Raw genomic sequence first — 27,273 nt, forward strand, 5'->3', positions numbered from 1 at the left:
GTCACATTTGCAATTTTATCAATCCTTATTATATTAATTCTCAAACTTGTCTCCTTTGGTTGTTAATTACTACCTTCATTAATAACAATATTTCCCTATTTACTACAAATCAGATATACACATATTTTATATCAGATTCCGCATAACATTTTGTCAGTCACCTTATAAATCATCTATACATTGCAAAAGTTTTAATCTTGTCAATTAGTTATAGCAACTGATATTAATCTTTCCATAATAATTCTCATATTTTTATACATCGCTGATCATCAATTAATATATAATATTCTTATTATAAATTCCCATTTCCATATTTATTTCATTACATTCCATATCTAATGTAGCAATAATCCTTTAATAAAAAAGAGAGAGAAAGAGAGAAAAAGAAAAACAATATCAGTTACAATCTTATCTATTTTGAATACTTATTCTTATATATCACAACACATTACCTTGCGGAATCTCCTTCCCTATCCTTTTTTATCCATTATCTCTCACTCTCTTAGCAATGTAATTTCTTTTCATTCTTGTTTGCTTCCTGTTTCTCTTTATTTTCTGGTCCTTTCTCTTAATTCCCATTTTTCCCATTATTATTCCCCTCCATTTCTCATTCCAATTATTTATTTTATCTCCCTCCTTCTCTCAATCTTTCTTTTGTACCTTTTCTGCTTTTTCCCTTTTCTTTTTCCCCTCCAAACCATTCCCCCTTTGGTTGTCATATCAAACCACAAATTTTTAATTTTTATTCCTCCCCCCCGCTTAAATGAATGTTGCTCCGCTTGATCTTCAAAGCTGTTTTCCTCTTTATTTAATTCCTTCCCCCTGTTTCTCTTTGTTCTTCTGCAAGCTGAGTCATCATTTCTAGTTTCTATAATATGGGAACCCGCTGAATATCACCTCTGGTGCCAAGAGTCTGAAGACCATGTAGAAATGCACATTTCCAGTCTCACCTTCATAATTTCCTTCATATCTTGTAAATCCAATCTTATTTCAACAAATAATTCCCCCATTATATCTGCTTCTTTCCCCCCCTTTTTTCACCTCTTCCTTGATAGATACATCCAATCCAAAAGTCTAGTATGTTATTTCAACCAGCATCTTTTATATTTATTTTCAAAAATCAATGTCCATAAGTTTTTGTTTCCAGGTCTTCTAGTAGGTCCTTTTCCAACTGTTTCCCAAAGCCACCGGGTGGTTCTAAAACAATGTTTTCAAGTATCTTTCCCCTTATAGTACTCTGTTATCACTTTTCAGTGTTCTTATTTTATTATAATGGAGTTTCTCTTATTTTCTTTTAAGTTCCAAAGTCCAATTTATTAGAAAGACCAAACCCTTTTCAAGGAGTCACTGAAATTTTTCCTGTACCATCAGGTGGCCCTCTTGGTTCTTTTTCCACAATTCACTCTTTCTTTTACTTTTGCTTTCTTTTTTTTAATTATAAGACTTTTATTAAGTTCACTAATTTCAATTATTAGCTATTATTTCTTTTCAACACATTCAATTTATTTATGCCTATTTAGTGCCAAAGATCCAATAGTAATCCAATTTAATTTCCAAGCCTTTTGTGCTCAAATATTTTCCTTTGAATTTTCTCCTCCAAGTTAATTTGTTGCAATAATTCAAGCCAATTTTATAAATTCCAATTTCCTTCTCACTCTCTCTGGTTACTGCCTCTACACACTTTCCTCCAAAATAGTCCTTTTATTTCTTAATACCAGGGTACCTTAGAGTCCATGTATTTTGCCTGGTTAACACTCCGCTCGCTGCTTCCCTGCTCCAGCACAGTCTTAGTTTCCCGGACTGGTCCTTGTCTTCGTGGTGGCCATATTAGACCATTGCTGCAACTTGCCTTCGGAAGTGTTTTTTCTTGTCAGGGAGGGGAGTTGCGATTCCCCTCAACCCTCCAAGCAATTCCCCCTTTCTTCACCAGCCCTACAGGGTGGTTCCAGTCCCAATTGGGACCCTCCAACAAGTGAGCTTGGAGTGAAACCACACATGATCGTGAATTCTGCTCTGACTCCGACAACAAGCAACTGGAAGTCCCCCATTTTGAAATTAAATACCATCTTCAGTGTAATTATGACTATGAAAATAAACATGAACATACACCCTTCACATTCTATACATTGAATAGAAAACCCCTGATATTGCATTAATATTGCACTATACAGTAGAATTCAATAGAGTTACTGCCCTGGAATAGAAGCTGTTTTTCAGCCTATTTGTCCTTGTTTTTATTATCCTGTACCATCTGCCAGATGGTAATAGTTCAAAAAAGGGTGCCCAGGATGAGATGGATCTTTGAGAATGTTTTGAACTTTCTTAAGGCAGTGGGAGCTATAAATCTCTTCCAAAGAGAGGAGAGGGCAACCAATGATCTTCTGGGCAATGACATTAACTCCCTGGAGTGCTGTCCTATCTGCCACTGTGCAATTGGCAAACCAGTGCAGTAAGTTAAGATACTCTCTATGGTGCAGAGGTAGAAGTTCACCAGAAGTTTTTCATTCAGTTGTTGTTTTCTGAGAAGTCTCAGGTAGTATAATCTCTGTTAGGCCCTTTTGACCAGTGCTGCAATGTGAACACCCCAAGTCAGGTCCTCTTTTATGGTAACACCCAGAAACTTAAAATTGGTCACTTGTTCCACTCGGTCTCCATTGATAAGCAAGGGCTGGATGTCTGATCTGTTCCTTCTATAGTCCACTATAAGCTCCTTGGTCTTATTGGTGTTGAGGACCAAATTATTGTCTCCACACCATGAAAACAACTAGTCCACCTCATCTTGGTAGGCAGACTCATCCCCCCTCAGAGATGAGTCCCGCCACTGTTGTATCATCTGCAAATTTAGTAATAGTATTACTAGCGTGAGTAGGAATGCAGTCATGCACATAAAGAGTATAGAATAAGGGACAACACGCAACCCTATGGTATACCAGTGTTAAGAATAAGGGCTGAAGAGGTATGATTACCTAATCTGACCCTCTGTGAGCAGTTAGACAGGAAATCCATAATCCAAATGCAGATTGTATAAGAAAGTCCAAGGTCTAGAAGTTTAGACATTAGTCTATGTGGAAGAATTGTGTTAAATACAGAACTAAAATCTACAAAAAGCATGTTTTTTGTTCAGTGTAATGATTGAAATTTCTTAATGTTCAATTTTTATGATTGAATTTTTGCAATAATGTAAAATCATTACAATTATTTTTGTACTGAATCCTTCAACTTTATTATGGAAATTATTGGACAATGTATGAGTATGGTTTTATATCCTTGATATAATTCAGAATGCCAAAGTCTGTACAGGTTTTATAAAGATTTATGGGCTTAATTGCTTGAATTAATTTAACCAATGTTCAATACAGAGTCATGGAAATAAAAAAATCATCTTCCTCTAATATCTTAATATGCATACAAATTGATTTCACTAAAATTCCTAAGTAATAATTCAGCATTTACCTCAAGAAGAAATTCTCCTTTAGGATGCTTACAACCAGGTGACAGCTCTTTTATGCCATTCTTCACATGTAGATAGTGGTCAATCATCTGTAGTAAAGAGTCTTTACTGTCCATGAAAATTCTCACAAGTTCTAAAACCTGGGTCCTCATTTATATGGATGCTCAAAGATGTAGTGGAATATGCTCTCCACTACAGATTGGAAATTAGAACAAATGTGTAGTGTCAACACATGAATCTCTCCTCTCCTTCAAGACATTTGGATTATTCACACTTTGAAATAAGTGTGTAAATCAAAGGCTTCAATGTAATATTAATATACCCCACTTCACTTCAAAATATCAAGCAATATATATGTAACAAAAATATTAAAACAGCATAATATATACTATAATATAGCATAATATACATCATAGTATGTACTATCATAATTACTTTGTTGTATTTGTTATTATAATAAAAATTATGGTTTGAGATTTCTTCTGAAACTATAATGAATAAACAACCTGTTGGGCAAGAAACTTTATATAATATAGTTGAATTAGGGATTTTAAGAAAGCATAAAATCCCAAATAAGAATGTTTAATAAGTATAAGGTGACAAAATGAATCATTAAAAAACCAACCCTAAATTAATACTTTTTGTAATATCCATGGCAATAGTCCAAAGATATACGATGCAAATGTCTTTATGAAATTGGTTAGATGAGTTTATAATACAGATAGTTCCAAGTTTCACCTCTGGCAAGTGGGATGGGAAATATTTCCATTAGAAAACCTGAAGAGTCCCTGCCAGTTAGTGTCAATGTCAAACCGGTTCCTATGCTCCTAAATTAGACTCAGACTGAAACAGCAGTATCAACTGCGTAGGGGTCAAAGCAGGTAAGCCTGTGGCCTTGTTCATGATACAAACCCATCCTTTGTCCACATGTACCACAATATGGGTGCGAGGCAGTGATGGGATTCAAAAAATTTTACTGCCAGTTCTGTCGTGTGGCTTGGTCGGCTTGGAAGAGGAAGGATACTGTAAAATCTCTAGTCAGAGGTAGTATTTGCCGGTTCTCCAAACTACTCAAAATTTCCGCTACCGGTTCTCCAGAACTGGTCAGAACCTGCTGAATACCACCTCTGGTGCCAGGAGTCTGAAGACCATGTAGAAATTCCATGCATACATTTAGTTTCCTGATAAAAATAAAATGTAACATAAAGAAGTCACTAGGGTCATTTTATTTTTATATTATTCATGTTTTCATTTTTGTTTGACAAATTATAAATAAATAAATAGAAACATAAAAATTTAAGAAGCAAAAATATTATTGTGGTTAAAATAACAGGATGCTTGGACATATCCTCTTGCAAAGAAATAGGAAATTTAAGGACCTGTTTCAGGAAATAAATGGAAAGCCTTTCAGCCGTTCCCTCCATCCTGGACTTGATGCAAATTAATCAGATGAAAGAAGTGAAGGATTTGCATGCCACTTGCTTCTGCTTTTGTATAATTTGCCTGCAGTATAACTAACATTTCCAAGGCTGAATTACTGAGACTTTTCATATTAGTGCTGCTTTCTTCAGTATCTGAAGAGATTAAAACATCCCAGCATCCACTTTGTGCCTGGATTGAAAAGGGAAGATAAGGAATGACATGTTAATGAGTAGACTTGATTTAACTGATTTAGTATCTCCTTATCTAATAGGACAGAGTTCATTTATACCTTTGGAACAGATAAGAAGGAATGTGCATAGTTACATTACAGGAGGTTTTTCATTTCTTATCTACAGAGGAGGTTTTTTTTCTTTATGGTATCTGCTTTTCAAATAACTTTTTTAAGCCTAGAGTTATGCAGGAACTCTTTCAGCTGATGCTGGGATGCAGCATTGATGTTTGCAGAGCTCATCTTGATTACCTACTTTCATTAGTGCTGTTGGCCAACATGACAAACAATGGTATCACATAATTAATTAGCATAAAAACATACTTGGATATATTTTATTAGTAATCTTTCTGCTGTTGCTGAATATCAGAAAGAAACATACATATATGTCTTTAATTCAAATATTATGTCACCCAACAATGTAACTTTGAGCAGCAAACAATAAAAAGTAAACTTATTCATACAACATTAAACAACCCAACATATAAAATATGAATAACTAGATTTGATAATTAAACAATCAAAAGAAAATTCCACTAACCTAGACTCAAGTGCCTAAAAAAAAGCTGGTCAGGATACCATGTCAATGATAGCAAAAGCCACCAAGAGACAAAAAGTGTCAGGATGGAAGCACCACACACATCCAGAGCTTGCCACAAGTAATTAACCAGTGTGACCAAAGTCATCTCTGTACTATATTCCAGACTGAATGTGGGCTGGTTCAGATAGTGGTCCAGATAGTCAGCTTCCTCCAGGGTCCTCTGAAGCTGAAAGGCAGAAATTTTCCAGATTGCATAAGTTCATAATATACAGATAATATTCAAAAGTGGCTGGGACAGACACCTCCCTAATTTATTGATCTTTAAGAGGAGGAGGAGGACGAAGAGAAGGAGATACAGCAAAATCAAACTTGCAAGATTCTGTTATTATAGTCAATCTCAACTTTAAAAAAAAGATTATAGACATCCTATAGAATTGATTTTCATTATTTGGCTCACCTAGTGGAGACAATAAAACAACACTTCAGATGTTCCACTAGTTCCTCCTGATCTAGAAGTCACTAGGGTCATTTTGAACAGGGTCCCTACTCCCTGTTCCCTCCCTTCAACCATCAAAGTTCCCATTCACAAGCCAAAACCAAATCCTCCACATTCAGATGGCAAATAAGTGCAAGGGTGCTTCTGATCACACACTCTTCTAAACCAGCTCCTCCCCACTCACCTTCAAAACCCTATCATGCCCTCTCCCTCTCTCTCTGTAGTCATCATACATAGGGCAACAAACATGCAACTTCACTAACCTAAGACAAGCCATCACTGCCCCTTCTATCTCCCACTCGGGGGGAAGGGGTAAATTAAATGGGTCAAGTTCCATCCCTTCCTTCACCATTGTGCCCCACAATCTACCCTCAACCACAACCCTACCTCAACCGATCCACCATCACCCAAGACTAGGCACGCACGCCCCCAACTACCTCAATTCCAACTACTGCCGGCCTTAAATGCAAACTACTCAATGCAAGAAGCCTCGTGAATAAAATACCTGAATTTCTCATCCTCCTAAATATGGCTAACTTCGACATTATATTTATCTGTGAAACATGGCTCAATGCATCTCTCCCCGACTCCATTACCACAGTAAGAGACTATCATGTTTACCGATCAGATCGTGAAAATCGTCGAGGAGGTGGTGTTGCTATATTCTATAAAAAATCCTTACATCTAAAAAATATCCAAGTTACCCAGGAGCTTGCTCTTCCTGAGACCATCATCTGTGAACTATCCTTAAATATCACAATTCGATTCTTACTATGTTACAGAGCACCTAATTATGACATCGAACATGTAAACAAGCTAAATACATTATTAACATGGGCTGCATCCTGCCCATACCCTTTTATCTTTCTTGGTGATTTCAATCTACCTCATATTGACTGGACCCTAAATGATTGTACAACTGAAATCATACACACAACCTTCTACAATACTATTACAAATCTGGGACTGGAACAACTAGTAACCAACAACACTAGACTAAACAACTGCCTCGATCTCATCTTCTGCAATAGTTTGAATTTAATTTACTGAATACAAACTAAAGAACCCTTTTCCAGTAGTGATCACAATATGATTGACTTTTGTCTCAACATACGTCCACACAAAAATCACCACAATGATGTAATCCCCAATTGTAACTTCAAAAAGGCAACTATGATCTTATAGACAACGATCTCTCATCCATGGATTGGCAATCTCTATTCACTGGATGCAATACTGTTGAAGACCATTACAAAATATTTTTACTTGAAGTCAAAAGAGTCATCAAACTATATGTACCAACAACAACTCCCAAAACAAAACAAAAAAGCAGATTACCCATATCAATAAGGAAACTTCAATCCAAAAAGAGATCACTCTGGAGGAAAAACAAATCTGGTCGCGTTGCCAATTTCAAAAGCCGATACAAAAATTTATGCCACCAGATAAAGACCGAATGCACCAATTATCACATTAAACAAGAGGAAAACCTTCTAAGCACCAATTCCACCCGTGCTTTTTACAATTTTGTAAACAACAAACTAAAAGACTCAAGGTCCATCCCTCCCTTGATAGGACCTGATGGTAAAGACTGCAACAACGACACCATTAAAGCCAACATCTTTAACACATTCTTCGGCTCAGTATTTGTAAACAGCAATGGATCATGCCCAGTATTTCCTAGCCGTACCACAGATAACAATAATGATCTAATACATATCGATTTCACAGAAGACAATGTTGAAAAATCACTACGCAATCTAAAACCATCTCTATCTATTGGACCGGATGGAATATGTGCCTACTTCTTAAGAAAGCTATCCACTGCCATAGCCAAACCTCTAAGCATAATCTTTGAAAAATCTTTCAGGACCAGCTCCTTGCCTAACCTATGGTCACAAGCCACAGTCATTCCCATCTTCAAAAAGGGAGACCCAAGCCTAGTTGAAAATTACAGGCCAATCTCCTTATGCTGCGTCACCTGTAAAGTCATGGAATCAATTATTAACCAATCCATCATCCTCCACTTAGAGACAAATAACCTACTCTCCAATAAACAATTTGGTTTCAGAAAAAAACTATCCTGTAATCTACAACTCTTACACTGCAAAAACATATGGACGACACAACTCGACCAGGGCAAAGCAATAGACGCAATCTACATAGACTTCTGTAAAGCCTTTGATTCAGTGGTACACGACAAACTACTCCTAAAAATAAAATCCTATGGTATCTCTGGACAACTGAATAACTGGATAGAAGCATTCCTGGCAAACAGACAACAAATGGTCAAAATCGGGAGCGTCCTATCAAATCCAGTACCTGTCAATAGTGGTGTCCCCCAAGGCAGTGTTCTAGGACCAACTCTCTTCATACTCTACATAAACGACCTCTGTGATCATATTAAGAGCAATTGTGTTCTCTTCGCTGATGATGTAAAGCTGTTCAATACCACAGACAATACTGCTACCCTACAAAAAGATCTTGACTATGTATCAGAATGGTCAAACAAATGGCAACTTCAAATCTCAACAAATAAATGCTCTGTCTTACATATTGGCAAAAAAAATCAGAAAATAAAATACAAGCTGAATAGTCAAGAACTTGTTGATGACCCAAGCTCTGTAAAGGACCTTGGAATACTCACCTCTAATGATCTAAGTGCTAGAGCCCACTGCAACTACATAGCCAAAAAGGCATTAAGAGTTGTTAACCTAATCCTACGTAGCTTTTTCTCTGGTAATATCACACTACTAACCAGAGCATACAAAACATTTGCTAGACCAATACTCGAATACAGTTCATCAGTCTGGAACCCACATTACGTATCTGATATTAGCACAATTGAGAAAGTCCAGAAATATTTCACAAGAAGAGTTCTCCACTCCTCTACTCGTTGTAGAATACCTTATTCCACCAGACTTGAAATTCTAGAACTAGAAAACCTTGAATTACGCCGTCTTCGGTCTGACTTAAGCATGGTATATAAAATCATACATTGCAATGTCCTACCTGTCAATGAATACTTCAGCTTCAACCATAACAACACAAGAGCACACAATAGATACAAACTCAAAGTAAACCGCACCAAACTTGATTGCAGGAAATATGACTTCAGCAATAGAGTGGTCAATGTCTGGAATACTCTACCCGACTCTGTAGTTTCTTCCCCAAACCCCAAAAACTTTAACCTTAGACTGTCTACTATTGACCTCACCCCTTTCCTAAGAGGTCTGTAGGGGGCGTGCATAAAGCGCACCAACGTGCCTACCGTCCCTGTCCTATTGTTTCTCTTATTCTTTTATTTTTCTTATATGTACCCATTTCATGTATTCACAACTATGTATACACTTATACTTATTATCTTGTAAACAATTGGCGAATCAAATAAATAAATAAATAAATAAATAAATAAATAAATAAATAAATAAATAAATAAATAAATAAATAAATAAATAAATAAATAAAATAAATCGACCTTCAATCCAATCCCAATCTTCTTCCCAACCATCCTTCCCCAATCTTCCTCCCAACCATCCATACTAGATTTAGCTACTTTTCTAGGAGGCAGAGTGGCATAACTTCCAAAGGGCTGCAAAGTCTCTGCAATCAAGCCATCTTAGTTACATTAGTTGCATCAGATTCCTTTAGGCTATGGAACTGGTCACATTCCCCTTCCAGACACAGAATCATTAATGGGACAAGATAGTCCTTATCCTCTAGGCATGGTGTCACAGAAGCAGGACATTGCATGGACTTTTCCAAAAAAAGCCAGCAAGCTCCCAGCCCTGCCATAGATCAATGCCCCCCACAACAATCCTCACACCTTCCTCAGACATCCAAGCCAGACAAGACCAGCCCACTTGATCACTTACTAAATACTGAGTGTCCTTTCATATTCTTCATAGTTTGTCATTCAGGTATCATTCAGGCACCTAAGTCATAGATTATTTATCTTCATTATTCCTTCTTGGTGGCATATGCCACCATTATAATTTATAAATTAGAATTTATAAATCAACCTAAGCATTTTTTTTCTTTTTTCCTATTGGCAGCTAAGGAAAAATTTGGAAAAAATAAATGATAACATCTACATTTAATGCAACATAATCATTCCATTAAATGTATGGTTACATTTAAGAACTCTTTCTAATTCACTATATCATTTATTTGTCCGTAAAATCTAATAAACAAAATTTCTCAGAATCTAGCAATATACTGTTAACCCTGCTTTTCCATACAAGGTCACAACATGGTCTTCTTTCTTCCTTCCTTCCATGAACTGCATGGTTTATTTACTCATGATGTGCAGGAGACTGATTAGATGAAGCAGTTTCTAATGAGATTCACTGTAATTACAGCTTCTTTCTATTCTCCTGCCTCTGATCGAGGAGTGGAGAAATTCACCATGACGACATGGTAATAGTGCAGAAAGCTAATTAACTGATCACAGGGAGCTTGCACTAACTCTTTGCCAGCAGTGATGTGTCGCTTTGGATCTTACACAAGGACTAAGCAGATTTCTCTGAAGTCTGGTCTATGGCATGTTAAAATGCCTATTCTCACATGAGGCCATTGATTGGATTCCAGTTCTCCTAAATTGTCTGTTATTATGGCCTGATTGCACAGTGATGTGACAATGTATAACCTACTTCCTTTCCCTTTTTTAATTTTTACATTGCCCATTTTCTTCCATCCATATTATCATTTATTTATTATTCCGTCCCTATTCCTTTACTCTTTAAAACCCATCATTTGAAACAAATTTATGATTTTTTTTTTCAGACCAAGAACTCCCTTTTGCTCTTTTGGGCAGAGAAACAGAGTGATTTTTTTTTTAAATGCACCCTGAAGGATTTTTTTTTCTTCTCAAATACAATAAATCAATTTCAATTCTCATCATATAACCACAAGATATTGTACTTAATATTTAACTATTTGGAAAAGTATAGTACAAAATCCACTATGCTTATGGTAAAGTATTTAACAAATATAGTCCCACACAAAACACTGGGGATAAAACAAAATCTTACTATATTCCTAAGGTTTGCATGAGTATTACACTTATTAGATACCTTACCTTTGTATGCTCCAAGGATACATCAGAGGACTATGAATTTTGTGAGGATATTGAAGATCAGGATGCAGATTTCTGTAGTACCTGGCCTGAAACCTGAACAGAAAAAAACATAAAACATTTTAACTTATTGTAATTATTGATAGTTATAACAGTTTTTTTAAAGGCAAGGATCTCCAATGTTCCATTCTTTGACTATGCATCTTCATATAGGAATGTATCTGTAAGCAAAACTAGGTGTACCATATAATTATTGTTTTTGCCACCATTATTATGTCCAGAAGTAGGAGTCAAGAAAGGGAGATGAAGGCTCAAATTGGAGTAACTTCATTTTTTTTCTTCCATTTTGTTATCCTTTCCTGCATTCCCCCTCCCCCTCCCTCTACCTCCTGCTGAGCACATACATAGTGGAAAAAGCACAAGGCTTCCTAATATATTTTTTTTCCTCTAGGGATTAAGCAGTTCTGACAATGATTTTGACTAGGAAGGTAAATAATTGATGTAAGAGACTTGTAATCCATTCTCCCTCCTTCCTTTCTTATATTTGCACATATACATACAGCATAATCCAAACTTTGTCTTTCCTATATGAATATGCACACATTCTTATATGATTGATGAGATCTTCTAAATGGAACAGGCTTCTGTTGATGTGGCAGATCTCCCCCCGTTATTGTGTAGAGGGGCATTTCTCTTGACTAGAAAGAAAAATAGAAAACAAGTCCACGATGTCAGCTCCAACAACCAAAAATGACACATGGATCTAATTTTGAGTAGTTTTCTTTATAGTTTTTCATCTATAGATGGAATCTTGTCAAAGTAAAACAATTATCTGTATAACTATAGATATACTCTGGGAACTGTCGGGGAAGAGCCATTTTAACCGTCTTCTTATAGACCAAATTTTCTAAGTTCCATTGCCTCTTTGCCTTCTGGAAATTAGGAGACTGTGAGTTCAAATCCTGTTTTACGCATGAAAGCCAACTGGTAACTTTGGACCAGTCACTGTCTCAACCCAAGTCATCTATGAATACACTTATATTTATATTTATATGGGAAGTAGAGATGGAAGTGCAAAATGTTGCTTTCAGAAAGATAGTGTTCTGTTTTTCCTCAAGACCACACAGATGCAATAAATCACTACCAGAACAGTACAAGGGCATGGAGTCAAAATGAAGCTTTACAGTATTATTTTGGAATGTTCCATTCCAAATTTGAAATTTTGTACATCTTTAATTGTAAGCCATGCAAAGTCATTTATGGCTAGATGGCATACACATTTGTAATATAAATAAATGAAATTAATACATATTATGGAATTTATTCAGTCCAGTTTTTTTTTTTCAGAAAACAAAATTTTGGCAGTATACTTACACTTCAGCAGATGTGAATTCCGAGGTTGCAAAGTCAGGGCCTTGCCACATGTTTCCAAAAATAAGAACTGCAGCATCAGAATTTTTAATCATGATTTAATTACAGTCCAAACTTTTAAATGAGGTATGCTTATTGTATGCAGAAGTAAAAATGACTTCAGCTGATAATACATGAATATCATGCTTCTGAGGGTCATGACTATCAAATAGCTATCAGAGTACATCTATTAAAAAAGCATATCTTACCCAAAGATTGTCATTCACCTGTTTTAGAATGAATCCCAAAGTATTCCATTGTGTCCAGTAAGTGGTGGTATTCTTTGTTCATATATATTCTAACTAAATATTGTTTTGTTTCTTATAGGAGGTCAATTAATGAGATTATGTGTGTATCTGCACCTTCTACTCATGGTCTTGGACCAGTGCATGTTTCTGTCAGTGTGGACCGGGCCCAACTAGAGAGCACATTACAATTTGAATACATCGATGACCCAAAAGTTCATCGGATTGAGCCTGAATGGAGCATAGCCAGGTACCTAAGCTACCTATGATATTGCATCAAGAAACAAATCACTTGAAGCAGGGTCCCATTAATTTCTCACAAAATAGAAATTCAAATAATTGGCATTATTGATACTGAGCACATCTAAAGATTTTTTCTTCATAAATATCTTCAATGATCTAGAGCAGGCCTATCAAACTGGCAGCCTGTGGGCCAGATATGTCATGACTAGGCCACACCCACCCCATCTCCACAAAGGCAAAAAACATTGTGATATTTTAAGATCCAGCCCGTGACATGATCGAGTTTGACACCCGTGATCTAGAGGCATCCCAAAAGCCATTCTGCAAAAATTATTTACCAGCTAGAATCAGCTGAAAATACTTTGTCTTGTCAAAGAAAATGAAATATTTGATAATTATCTTTAAATAAATGAAAGCTCTTCATCCCTGCAAGAACATTACATCCAAGTACAATTTTGATGGGCACAGATTTCACAGGTATAGCAGGAAAAAATTTTTTAGTGATTACCATTTTAAAAAATCAACAAAAGCTTTGTTCAAATTTTGAAACCATGTCACTATAGGTGATGACTTTATAATCAACACTGTCTTTATAAATGCTGGTTTAAGACTGTCCTTCAATACAGAAAAGAAAACAGAGTCTTGACTTAGCACAGCCAAGTTCCCAGTGAGAGAGAGAAAGGTATAATTTATAATTCTCTTCATTTGCTTTCCTCTCAGTTGTCAGCACCCAGCTTCACAGTTCCTAGAGGGTTTATTCCACCTGTGTAAATATATTGTAGAAGATTTATGAACAAAGGTCTGATCCTTCTAGGAGTATGGCATATCCATTCCCCTGATTTCCTGGGTTCAAAAGGTCTAGACAATTTAAAGAATTATATTTGTAAAATGAGCACATAATCTGCATTTGTTGAGCCAAAAAAACGTAAAAACTTATTTGAAAATGTTTCATCCTTTTCAATCTTTTGCAAAAGAACAAAGTGTCTGAAATAAATGAATCTCCTATCCACAGGCCTCAATGCATTGTTGCAAGGTAATGACAGTATCTCTTTTCCTTGAGTTAAAAAAATCAGAGTTACTAATTCATCTGCAATTATAACCATAGCAATCTGTGACAAGATTCTATGAAAGCAAATAGAGCCACATGATCAATTCCATCTGCTGAAGAAATGCACAATTGCTCATTAAAGGTTTCTTTTTTAAAAAAAAAAAACATTGCAGTCAGTGTTAAAACAAAAACAGTGGCGATCAATGCAAAAAGAGAAGAAAAAAGTTCATGCATGAAACTACCTAAGATGCACAGCTATATCCCAGAAGTGTACTCTACAATACAGTTATTGATTGAATACTTTCTAAAACCCTGGGTCAGTTTTTGCACTGCTATTAGTTTTTTCTGATTTGTATACAATATGGCATACAAAAGATGAAATGTGAGTGTGAGCTCTATATACTCAAGAGATCTGAGAAATAGAAGTGTTTCTTATAGAAATGGATAATAATGAATTTTCAGAAAGTTCAAGACTGGCTTTAGAAATTCTTAGAAGCATTGTGGTGAGCTTCAAAACTTATTGAAGAAAAAAATGGAACTGAACATCTTAAAAAAATAAACTGGAATATTAAACCTTTAAACTTGCAATTTTGAATATCTAGTCAAATTAACATGGTTTAGTAACTTCTCATTCCTATTTAATTAGGTACTCAATAAGCTCTAAATTTTAGATGCACATAAGGCAGAACAAAAATAATTTAACTGACAACAGCTGCTTTCCATCCTAGTTTTCTCTAGTTTATATCTGGGAAGAGAGTAATCTGGAGATTGGTTAGATAGAGCTGGTAGATTTTAATGCACATTCAATTAATCATAGGAGAAACTCCTTAGTCAGAAGCAATAGTCAAGGCAGATACTGAAGTAGCCATTCAGATCTTCCTTAGGAATTAGAGAGGCTAAAATCAAAAGTATGTTGAAAGATCATCCCAGAATTAACACAATAGAAATAAATCACTGTCAAATAGTTTGTGCGTGCAACCTTGTTAATATCAATATTTTGTTTCTTTCTTCCCCATTCAATTATTTCACTATCATTTCCCAACATATGTGCCATGTTTAAAGGCTAGAAAAAAAATGTGACTTTCAATGAGTGTTCTTATATTGTGTTGAGCTAGAATGTTTGAAGCAAAGAAATGATCTCCATATTTTTTTTTCATTTGGCCTCATTTTTATCTCCTTAGCATCCATTGTTAACATCTCTAAGAAATGTTACATGGGAAAAATAACTACCTACTAAGGGAACAGATGAAACCAAAAGAACCATTACTGTGTGAGGCAACTGTAGATAGAGTCAAAGCAATGGAATATTAATGCACTCAATTGTGTATTGAACCTGCAGAAAATGTCTTATTGAGATCAACCACATTTGTACTTACCAGAAATATAGACACTGAGCTCGACCCCAGTTCCTCTTGACATATTAGCCTCATTAACCTAAAGACTTCTGCTTTCCTTCAGTGGCCACACGCCTCTCACTGTTACAGGGTCCAATCTGGATGTTATACAAGAGCCCAGAATCCGAGTGAAGTACAATGGCAAAGAATCTGTCAATGTAAGTATCAGCTTTTACCAAAGATTGGACGTTTCCTTAACCCAATGGTTGTATGATTCTTGGCTATATACAAGTTGTACGCTGGTTGTTTTTCAAAACTATCTTTAATCTCTTGAAAAAGGACTTATTCAAATATAACACTGCTCTATTTTGTTAATGAGACCCAAGAATTGCATTTATAATAATCAAAATTCATTCTAATAAGTATTTCATTAATATGGGTTTGATTCTAATTTATTATAGTATTTAACATAACTTTGGCTATAGTGGAAGGAGCCATGATGGAGCAATAGTTAGAATGCAGTATTGTAGGCTAATTCTGCCAACTGCCAACAGTTCGATTCTCACCAGATCAAGGTTGACTCAGCCTTCTATCCTTCCAAGAATGGTAAAATGAGGATCCAGATTGTTGGCACAATATGCTGACTCTGTAAACTGCTTAGAGATGGCTGTAAAGCACTCTGAAATGGTATATAAGTCTAAGTACTATTGCTGTTTGTTATATGAGATAGAAATTCTTGCTTTCCTATGAAGTTACTGGTAAATTTTTTACATGCATATGAAAACAGTGGACCTTGCTTCTAATGCCACACCAACCATCCTGCCATTCTTTACATTCTTCCTCCCTATGGATGCCAGTTACTGTTTATTAGCCCAACCCACCTCACAGGGTTATTGTTGTGGGGAAAAACATGTGAAGGAAGGAGTTTTAGATATGTTCTTCCTATTCAGTTGCATATAAAAATAATAAAGGCAGGATTTAAAAAAAGTATAATTAAGCTATATTCTGCTTTAATCAGTTCACAATGTTTACTTTGTGAACTGACTAAAGCAGAATATAGTTTATAGAAGGAGATATAAAAAATATTAGGGGAGATATTTCCGGGAGAGTTCACACCTCCTGTGCCTTTTCGTAATCCCTACATCCTAAATCTCCGATGTTCTTAAAAATGCATTAACAGTTATATCTTACATTACATTGGTTAGATTCCGTTTTAGAGTCCTTATCATTGATAACCTTAAGACTTTGTTTTATTTTATTCCATGGAGCCTTATCATACTGTATAGAGAAACTGCATTTAACAGGGAATAATGACAGCATATGGTACTTGTGTCATTGTGAGACCCCACCATACATCATCTGACACAAAAAGCCAGCAGCAGAAGGCAGAGATGCTCTAAGTAAACAATGTTGAAAAAACAACAATGATAGTGATATTTTATTGACTCTACTCTTCTGAACACCTGCTTCATTTGAACAGAACAATCCTGGAGAACTATCAAAGCCTCAGAGAAGCAAGTGATGGAAGAGACTTTTTAATTGTAAAATTGGCTCTGTCCCAGACCAGCTTGTAGATGTATCTCTCTACATTACCATCCTGTGACATAGCTTCTGTTCTGTGTATTTGTTTCCATCCAGATCTGCAGCACAACAGCAATTTTCACAAATTCAAGTTTTTACATACCTATGCCCTTTCTTGACATTTGCCTCTATATAAAATCATTTTAAAACTCCCATTTTAGATGATTGTTTTAAATGTTTGTATTCTTGAAGGATTTTTTATTCAAACTAGGATTAACACTGCAATGTGATTTATGGTGTATTTCCATTGCCAAAACAATGTATCTCTGATCCATGACAAATGCATTTGTGACTAACAAAAAAGCTTCACAGCTGTTCAGATATTTGTCAGCATTAAGATCAAACTTAGCCTTTGTGGGCAAATTTTGAAATCTACATATGCAGCTGTATGCAGAAACGAGAGAAGGGTGAGAAATAATCTCATTGTAAGGGCACAATTACTTTTTGACTGTAATGGCCTAAAATATTTCCTAGTGATGATTGATTCAGTCATTCCATCCAGATTCAGTGTGGTTGCATATTTGTGTGTGTGTGTGCGTGCGTGTGTGTGTGTGTGTGTGTGTGCGTGCGTGTGTATGTAGTGGTAGAAAAAATAGAAAAAATAATTTGCCTCTTGGTTTTATATAATTAGCCCAGGGGTGGGATTCAAGTTTCTTAACAACTGGTTCTGTAGGCGTGGCCTAATTTGTGGGTGTGGCTTGGTGGTCATGTGACTGAAGTGTGAGTGGCTTGCTGACTGGGCATGGCTAGGTGGTCATGTGACTAGGGTGGACATGGTCAGGTGGCCATGTGACTGGAAAACCAAATGTAAGTGGTCCTCGCTTAATGACCAGGTCCTTGCTTAATGGCCAGTTGCTTAGCAAGTGTTTTTTGCCAGTTTTCAAGGCCTGGGGAGCCCTGGAGAGGGTAGTGCGAGGCCCGGGAAGGTGGCCATGTGACTGGAAAACCAAATGTAAGTGGTCCTTGCTTAATGACCAGGTCCTCACTTAATGGCCAGTTGCTTAGCAAGTGTTCTGATTTACAACTGACCTCCACAGAGCTACTTGGTATGTTTTTGGTGTTTTGACAACCACACACACACACTTATGACCAGTTACAACATCACACACCGTCTCGTGACTGGGGTTTTCTGTTTTGTGCCAGTTTCCAAGGCCTGGGGAGCTCTGGAGAGGGCAGGGCTAGGCCCAGGCAGCTACAAGGAGTTACAGGGAGGGCAAGGTGAGGCCCGAGACTGGGCGAGGATTGGGGAGCTACGAGGAGCTACGGAGAGGGCTGGGCGAGGAATGGAGATCAATAATATTCAGTTACTTTTAAGAGTCCCTGACACTATAGCTAGTTAGTGTTTAAAAGATGTTATGGAAGAGGAACAAGGTTCACCAGACAAGACTGAGATGGAACTGAAAGTGGATTTGAAAATGATGTCGCACTGTGTATATAAAAGAATGGCTGGTATTTTCATAATTACGATTCATTAATTGAAAAAGAAACACTTAAAATGGAAATACTATTAACAAACCAAGGGAGTTTGTTATTTTGTGCCAATAGTGGCACAATAATCTTTCCTAGCCAAGACTACTTACCTGGACCAACAGTCCCTAATAAATGCTCTCTCTATAGCAGAGAGAGAGAAGCCAGGGGAAGCCATGTTTGGTCGCCTAATCTTTTTAGAAGGCAGCTTAAAAATATACTTGAAGCTTTTTACAGCCTTATGCAGATATATATATAGTACCAAAAAAAAGATAATAGTACAAAATCATCTAAGAAGTTGGATTAAGAATGGAATTGATAGGCACATTCACAGAGCAATACTAAATTCTTTTTCTGAAATTTATTCCTCAGTTTAAAAAACCGGAATATATGAATTCAGTATTGGGTTCTGCTAGTGTAGCTATTCAAGAGGATGTAGTGTCAGGGTTAGCAAAAATGGTAAAGCAACATATAGATTTAAATTTTAAAACCAGAAATATTTTTGTTGCTACCCACATAAATAAAGGGAGTACAATACATATTTAATGTTACACATGTTAACAGCGGCTAGAATTAAGTTTGTACAACAGTGGAAAAATGAAGAGATCCCCATAGATGAAAATGAAAATAAAAAATTACAATGTGCAGAAATGGATAGAGATAAGAGGTAGAAATTAGGTGGAGAATGACATTGCTATGTATGAATTAAATACAGAAGGTTAATAATTATAAACATGTTGATATAATTAACAAAATTAGAAATAAGCCAATACAAAGAAATTTAAATATTTTTTCTGTTACACTGCTGTACTTATTGATATTTAAGTATCAATATGTAACAGCAGTGTAACAAAATAATTCTCATTTATGAAATATTTTATAATACTTTATAATATAAATATAATAGAATTACAGAGGTAAGGTAAAGTAAGGATATATTGTTATAGAATAGATTGGTGATGATAAAATGAACATTATAAAGTAGATTAAGTAAAAATGGTGATTTGCTCGCATAAAATGATGTAATATTAGTAAAGTCTAGTAAGTAATTAATAACAGTAATAAATATATATAGTGGATTTATGATATAAGGATTAATGCAGATTGGAAGGGAAAGACTGTAGAGATTGTGCACAAGTGATTTGTACCAACTGACACACTGTATATAACTGAAGATGGTTTATGTTTTACGTTTGTTTGAAAAAAATCCATTTATGTATGCATGCAGGTTTTTGTTGTATAGAAACAGATAATGTATAACAACAATGTAACAAGAAGTTGCCTGCCTCATTTTTGGTAAGTTGCTTTTTTATTTATGCATTTATTTATTTTTTTAGTATTTGTTTTTGTTTTTATTAATCATAAAAAACAGATACTAAAGAAATAAATAAATACACAAATAAAAATTATTTTACTATTCATCTTGATGTTTCTTTCTCCTTTGCTTTTTCCTATTAGGAAAAAATAAATCAGAAACAAGTATCTCTCTCTCTCTCTCTCTCTCTATATATATATATATAAAAAAACAGCAATGTAACATTTTGTTTCCATTTATGTTACATTGCTGTTATACATAGATATTTGTTTCTGATTTGCTTTTTCCTTTTTTTTTAATAAACTTTTTTAATTTTACAATTAAAACAGACAAACAACATGTAAAATAAATGTAAAAGAGAAAAAAGAAACAAGAAAGAAAAGTTAAAAGAAAATTCAGAAAACAATTAAAAACCGTTTCATCCTCGACAGTTTGTGGGACCTTATTTTCAACCTTATTTTATACCCTCTATACAATTAATCCTTGTACAAATATATGTGTGTGTGTGTGTGTGTATGTGTATATATGTATATATGTGTATATATGTATATGTATGTATGTATGTATGTATGTGTGCGTGTGTGTATATATATATATATATATATATATATATATATATATATATATATATATATATATATATATTCATTCTTAAGTTTTTGCGGGTATTTATATGTATGGTATTCAGCTTTGTTTGGGTATTTTCCCGCGTCATTATAGTTGTGCTTTTAAAGTTGTAGCAATGTTTCAGCCGAATCTCATCTGTCATCATCAGGCTTCTGTATTGTGTTCGTCTGTGAGTCAGACTTTCACAGCCGTTTCTGTTTTAAATTTGGTGCTAGCCATCTGCTGTGCCAGAATGGTTTTTTCTTCATCCTGATTGGTTGGGAGTCTTCGTCTGTGTTTATTGGTCTTGGAGTTTGCTGTGTTCTGCTTGATTGGTGTTTCTAATATCTTCTGTCTGTTTTGTGGCTTTTTTTGTCTTGATTGGCTGGCAACATTGTGTTTCCTGTATTGGAGGCTTTTAGTGCGGCTTGGCTCCAAGTAAATGGACAGCTATCATTTATTAGGAAGCTAGGTTTCATCTGGGTGCCTGGTTGGGGTATGTTTGAGCTGGAGGTATCAGGGAGAGTCTGTTTGTGCCCAGGTGTTTGCCTGGCTTGTGGTGTGGAGATTTTTTTGTTTGAGAGTGCAGGCTTCCAGATAATTGACAGTCTGGTGGAATCATCTCTTCTATTCATGCTTTCAGGTCTTTTTTCAATCTCTATGGCTAATTCTGTAGCTGGGGTTTTCTATAGTGGCTAGGGTTTTGGTGCCATTGAAGTCAATGCTATGACCTGTGACTTTCATATGTTGGACTAGTGAGGAAGTGTGTTCCAGCTTTTTTACTGCATTTTTTTTGTTCAGGCGGGTACTTATTCTTCTATTGGTCTGTCCAATGTATGTGGCCGGGCATGATGCACAGGGGACTTCATGTAGTACCTCTTATGTAGGGCAGGACAGCTGTTCCCTAGGTCTGTTCATCTTCTAGGTCTCCATTATGTCTCAGTGTGTTTTTGTGGATCAGGCCTGTGATTTTGCTTTTGTGGAAGCCGTTGGCTGTCAGTACTTTAGTCAGGGTGCATAGTTCAGTCTTTATGTGTGTCTTGTCTGCCAGGCATTTGGTTCTGGCAATTAGTGTTTTGGCCACGGAATTTATCTGTGCTGGGTGGTGGTGGGATTGGGCGTTGAGGTAGCGGTTGGTGTGTGTTTTCTCTCTCTCTCTCTCTCTCTCTCTCTCTCTCTCTCTCTCTCTCTCTCTCTCTCTCTCTCTCTCTCTCTCTCTCTCTCTCTCTTTGTGTGTGTATGTGTGTGTCCCCCCTAGAGCAAGTTATAGAGTTAAATATGTCAATAGACATATTTCACATTGAGAAAAATAATTTTTGATCAATTGTTATGAGCTGCAAATAATTAATCTGTATTTTCAAGAATGCTACAGTGGCCCAGTGGTGAGAATGCAGTACTGCAGGCTAGTTCTGCTGACTGCAATTTGGCAGTTCAATTCTCAACAGTCTCGAGGTTGACTGAGCCTTCCATCCTTCCGAGGTGGGTAAAATGAGGACCCAGATTGTTGGGGGCAATATGCTGAATCTATAAACCACTTAGAGAGGGCTGTAAAGCACTGTGAAGTGGTATATAAGCCTAAGTGCTATTACTGTTGCAATACTACTGTATAAGTGCCACACATTAGAAATGTAAATTGTGAAGCCATGTTTCAAAGCCATGTAACTTTATTCATAAACACAACTTGTAATCTAGTTGGTAGTTTTCATATTTTTAAAGCCTTATTGTTTATTTGATATTTGGCCTTTATGTTTGTTCAGTGTTGGTTTCAAGTGAAGAGATGTAATTTAATATATTACTTGACAGAAGAAGCACTGTCATTCAGTTTTAAGTTTTAAGATTCTTTCTCACACTTCCCATCCAAAGATTTGGCTGTAATTCAAGCATAGCAAAGAATGTACCTGCATATATACCTCTTGCTTCTTAAAATTGTGTTGGAGGTTTTATATTTCTGAATTATATCATTTTGAAAAATATCTGGAACAACATAAAGAAATCAAACTTTCTGGGTCTTTTAGAAACTTTAGAGCTGTTCTGCAAGGAAACAGCTTCATTTTACTACATGGAAATACAATTTTATCTAAGGACATATCACTGGCAGTATTTGGAATACTGATCTGATAAAATAGATTCTTTGACAGGACTGGATATTAGTAAGAACATGGGAGAATAAGATGTCAGATTGATGAAAAGCATGTAGAGACACACTGCTGGAATATTTGGCTAGACAATCCATTGACTTTTATAATGATTATGGGGTGTGTGTGTCTGTGTCTGTGTGTTGTAAGTGGACTCAATATAAATCTGAAAAACAATGAAGCTTCTGATTGTTATCTTTGAACATTAATTGTTGAAGCATTTTCCTACTTCTGTCAATATTGTACCAGAAACAGTGAAATTAGTGACTACATAGGGTTATTTGTACTCTGATCTCATTAATTTCAAAGAAATTTAGAAGTTGCAGAATCCAATATGGGTTGATCACTGGGGCCAGAGGTTTTGTCTTCCAACCTTTCAGACTTGTGCTGGAGCCCCTCTTCAGGAAACTTCTCTGTAGCAGAGTGTGTGCTGTTTTATGTAAGGTATTTACAGTGCCTGTTGTAAGTGGCTTTTTAGATGTTGATTGGGGTATGTTGATGGCTGTCTTTTAAGTCATTAGCTGTCATTCGCTTGTGCTGCCTAACCCTCGCATTCTAAGTACTTGATAGGCTGGTGGTAATTCAGCACCTATTGACTGATGAGGGATGTATTTCCCAGGCTTCAATCACTTTCCTGGCTGTTTTTTTGCAAGCTCAGCCAACAATTTTGTTAACTGAAAAATTGAATATTAAGAAATGTTAGGGGGGGGGATCACTTTTAACTGAATATTATTATTACTTTGTGCATGTGTATGTTTATAATTAAATTGGTCTTAGTCTTAGATCTTATTCTTAATGCATATGATAAATCTATATAAGCAGATTTCAAAATTTCAAAACCCTTTTTCTATTCCCTTGATCACTGGGTGTATCATACTAGTAAATATGATATCTTGTGAAGGTTTTCTGACATGATCTTTACTGACCTGTAAACACAAATGTGAAACATTGATTTTTTTTCTGTGTAGTGCTTCATTTTATTTTTAATGGCCCTGTGGTACTGTTGAAGTATAAGAACTCAGTTGTGGCAGGTTCATTGCACATTTCACAAGTTGCCACTTCTTCTAATATACATTATTGATCCAAAATGGTTGTATATGTATCTGAACATAAGAGGAAGATGTAGGCAGCAGAACAGATCTGATGTATTCTGATCAGTCATACAATTCACAAATGACCACAAATAAGTTACTATCAGATTGTGGCCTATCTAATTAAAGGATCATATGCTATTTCAATAACGTTTGTCTTCCAAACCAGAACCTGATATCATTTCCAGCTATCATTCTGACAAAACCTATAATCCATTTTAATAAAAAGAACTGTTTGCCTTTCTATTTCAGATTCCATATAACACTTTCTTGTGTACTAAAGCTCTATCCAATTTTCCATCATCATGCATGTCTATTGGTTATTTTCTATATAGAAAGGATATTTTTAAAATATGGTAGTGAACAAAAGGAGATAAAAAGCTTATAGTTCACTTCTAGAGTCAGTCTCACATCAGTCTTCCTGACTGATGACAGAACAAGTTATCACATGGTTTTGAAAAAGATTTGACACTTCAGTCTTGCCAAACTAATTAAGGTGGAATCATGATGTGAAAATAATTGAAAAATATTTTATTCAAGGTATAACCCTGCCTTAATTGTGTTCTTCCAGGTTTGTAAAGTTGTGAATACTACCACCCTCACTTGCCTGGCTCCTTCACTTACATCACAATACCGACCAGGTCTGGATGCTGTTGAAAGACCTGATGAAATTGGATTCATCTTTAACAATGTTCAGTCTTTACTGATTTATAATGACACCAAATTTATTTATTATCCAAATCCTACCTTTGAACTTTTGAGTACTACTGGCATCTTGGACCAAAAGCCAGGATCACCCATTATCCTGAAGGTAAGGTGACAACACAATCCAGGAGACTTATTTAGATACAATTTCAGATTTAGTATGGAAAATGTATTGTCCTACATGTAATATCTTGTTCCCATTTCTTACATTTACCTGTAAATGTTCTGTATTGTTTATAGTTATATAAGAAGTTATATCTGAATGTTTAAAATAATAAACTCTGCAAATATTACAAATCTGCAAATGTTGTCTTGGAAAATTGTTGTGGGATTTTGATTTCACACAGAAATATTTGGAAAAGGGCTTGATTTGAATTTCTTTAGGAAAACGTTGAAAAATAAACTTGAAATGCTCTATTTGCTGTCACTCCTTTATTTCCTTCATAGGCATTTGCAGAAACTCACAATGACAAAAAAAAAACCCAACCAATTGATATAGTATGCAAACCTCTTATGTATTTGCAGGCCAATGTTTAACATAAGTATATAACTCAAGGTATTTGATATATATGTGGCAGGTTGTACCCTTCCCCCTGTTGTCTACATTTCCCCTTCCAACAATACAAAATACATCACAAAACATTTTGTTTGACATGTGCATTTCTATCATATAGGAGTTTACAATTGTAGGAATCTATGAGTTGATCTATCTCCACTATATTTATATTTATATATATACACACCGTATGTGCAGTTTTTCCTTTGCATAACATGTAGTCCTAGGCTAAACTCTGATATATATTTTCACGGGTACAGGTATGTAGGTCTAGGTGTGTTCAGGTCTTTTCCTGTGTAAGATTAAGAGTATCTTGGCGACATTTCGGCGAGGTCCCACTCGCCATCCTCAGGCTGGTGCTTTCTGCTTTGTGCCAGTGCAAGCAGTGTGTGATTGGAGCTGCTGTCTCTCAATAAATACTGGTGGGGGGGCTGATGTGCTGGGCTGGTTGGCTGCACTGCTGCCTCTTGATTGGTTGATGGAGTTGATGTTGGTATAATGGGCTGTGTGATGGCCTTGTGAGTTTTGTTATGGAGATATCCTGGATCTTGTGCTGTAATCTCTTGGGTCGTTTGTTTTGTAGTGATCTTTTTTCCATTAGCCTACCATGTTTTAACCACTTGGGTAATGGATTGTGTGATGGCCTTGCGAGTTCTTTTGTTGTGGTATCCTGGGTACTGCGTTGTGATCTCCTGGGTCGTTTGTGTTTTGATCTCTTTTCCATTAGCCTCCTTTGTTGTAACGGCTTGGATAATGGGTTGTGTGATGACCTTGTGAGTTTTGTTGCTGTGGTATCCTTGGTCTTGTGCTGTGATTTCCTGGGTCGTTTGCTGTGTTGCAACTTCTTGAGTTCTTGTGATGTAATTTCTTTAGTTTTCTGATGTGATGTCCTGAGTGGGTGGCTGTGATGTAGCATTCTGGGTTTTGGTCTGGCTTCGCGTTTGGGGTCTGGGTCTGTGTTCTTGGCGTGTGTTAGCTTGTTTGGTTTTGGGGTCGAGGGGTGTGACAGCTGCCAGAGCAGCCGTGGTCTGGTTTCTGGAACACAAAAACACAGAAACGTATTCAGAAAAGAAGAAAATACTTCCTCCCTCTTCCAGCACCTTAAAGCCACAGGACATGAAATTAATTTTGAAGGAACCAAATTAATATCCAACACTGAACATTCCAGCAAGAGAATAATCAGGGAAGCCATCGAAATAGAGAAACACCCCCATAGCATGAATAAACAGGACGATACTTCCCGCCTACCAGACATCTGGAAACTAGCCCTCATCAACAAACGAGTCCCAGCCACGAAAACCAATACCAGACCCAAAACAACACAGGACACCACCGTCAATCCCCCTCATCAGACCCAGGCCCAAACCCATCCTATAAATGAAGGACAACCACCGTCCAGAAACCAGACCAGCTCCGATCCCACACTGCTTGCACTGGCACAAAGCAGAAAGCATTATGGCATGGTATTCAGCTTTGTTCAGGTATTTTCCCACGTCATTATAGTTGTGCTTTTAAAGTTGTGACGAACACAATATAGAAGCCTGATGATGGCAGATGAGATTCTGCCGAAATGTTGCTACAACTTTAAAAGCGCAACTATAATGACGTGGGAAAATACCTGAATAAAGCTGAATACCATATATATGTGAGTGTGTGTGTGTGTGTGTGTGTGTGTGTGTTTAATAAACTGGGCCTAACATGTAATTGTTAAGAATATTTTAAAACATTTTAGATACTCTTATTGATATGTCACAAGTCTCTCAAACACTTTATTCCTTTCTTGTGAAGATAAATGTAACCACTCTGCACTTTTATTTGCTGGCATTTTACAATACTGTATTTTGAAAATCAAACCTACCTCAGGTTTAAAGTTCAATATTATATTAACAATGTCTCACTCTCAGTATTAACATATCGTCGCCACCTTCACATTTTTAGTGCTGATGTGAAAAGTTTTATTTTTGTACGTGATGTGTGATAGCCTTCTGTACCATTGAAACATCAGCGAAGCCTTTTCTTTTCTTTCATGTCAAGCAATTGTTTCTCCTTTCCTAATGTAATACAATACCGTAGAATGGTAGAAGCCGTGTGATGGACAGACGTGTTCAGATGATTCTTTATATCTGAATTTGGATTGTTAGTGAAATATAGGTGTATTTTGATATTGTATGCTTGGCTGGAATAGCAGATGTATTTTATCATGCTATGCCAGTCATCTACCAGAATAGCACTCATTTTAATCACAGGCAAGGAAAGACTAATTTTCTCCATCTTATTTTTCACCTCAAGATTACAGCTTGCACTTACTGCTGTTTCCATGA

At 36.1% G+C, this 27,273-nt stretch overlaps 1 protein-coding gene across 1 annotated transcript in view; it reads left to right on the forward strand.

Moving 5' to 3' along the window:
* PLXNA2 (plexin A2) overlaps positions 1–27,273 on the forward strand; it is a 492,988-nt gene that overhangs the window by 393,947 nt on the left and 71,768 nt on the right. Inside the window, exons 16-18 of the mRNA XM_026675200.2 lie at positions 12,954–13,121; positions 15,621–15,714; positions 24,263–24,502. Coding sequence (XP_026530985.1) covers positions 12,954–13,121; positions 15,621–15,714; positions 24,263–24,502 — 502 coding nt within the window. The remainder of the gene's footprint in view (positions 1–12,953; positions 13,122–15,620; positions 15,715–24,262; positions 24,503–27,273) is intronic.

The sequence above is a fragment of the Notechis scutatus genome, chromosome 3 (assembly GCF_049901735.1).
Source record: "Notechis scutatus isolate UNSWTSFEM ecotype Mainland chromosome 3, rNotScu1.2, whole genome shotgun sequence".
NCBI classification, from domain to species: Eukaryota; Metazoa; Chordata; class Lepidosauria; order Squamata; family Elapidae; genus Notechis; species Notechis scutatus.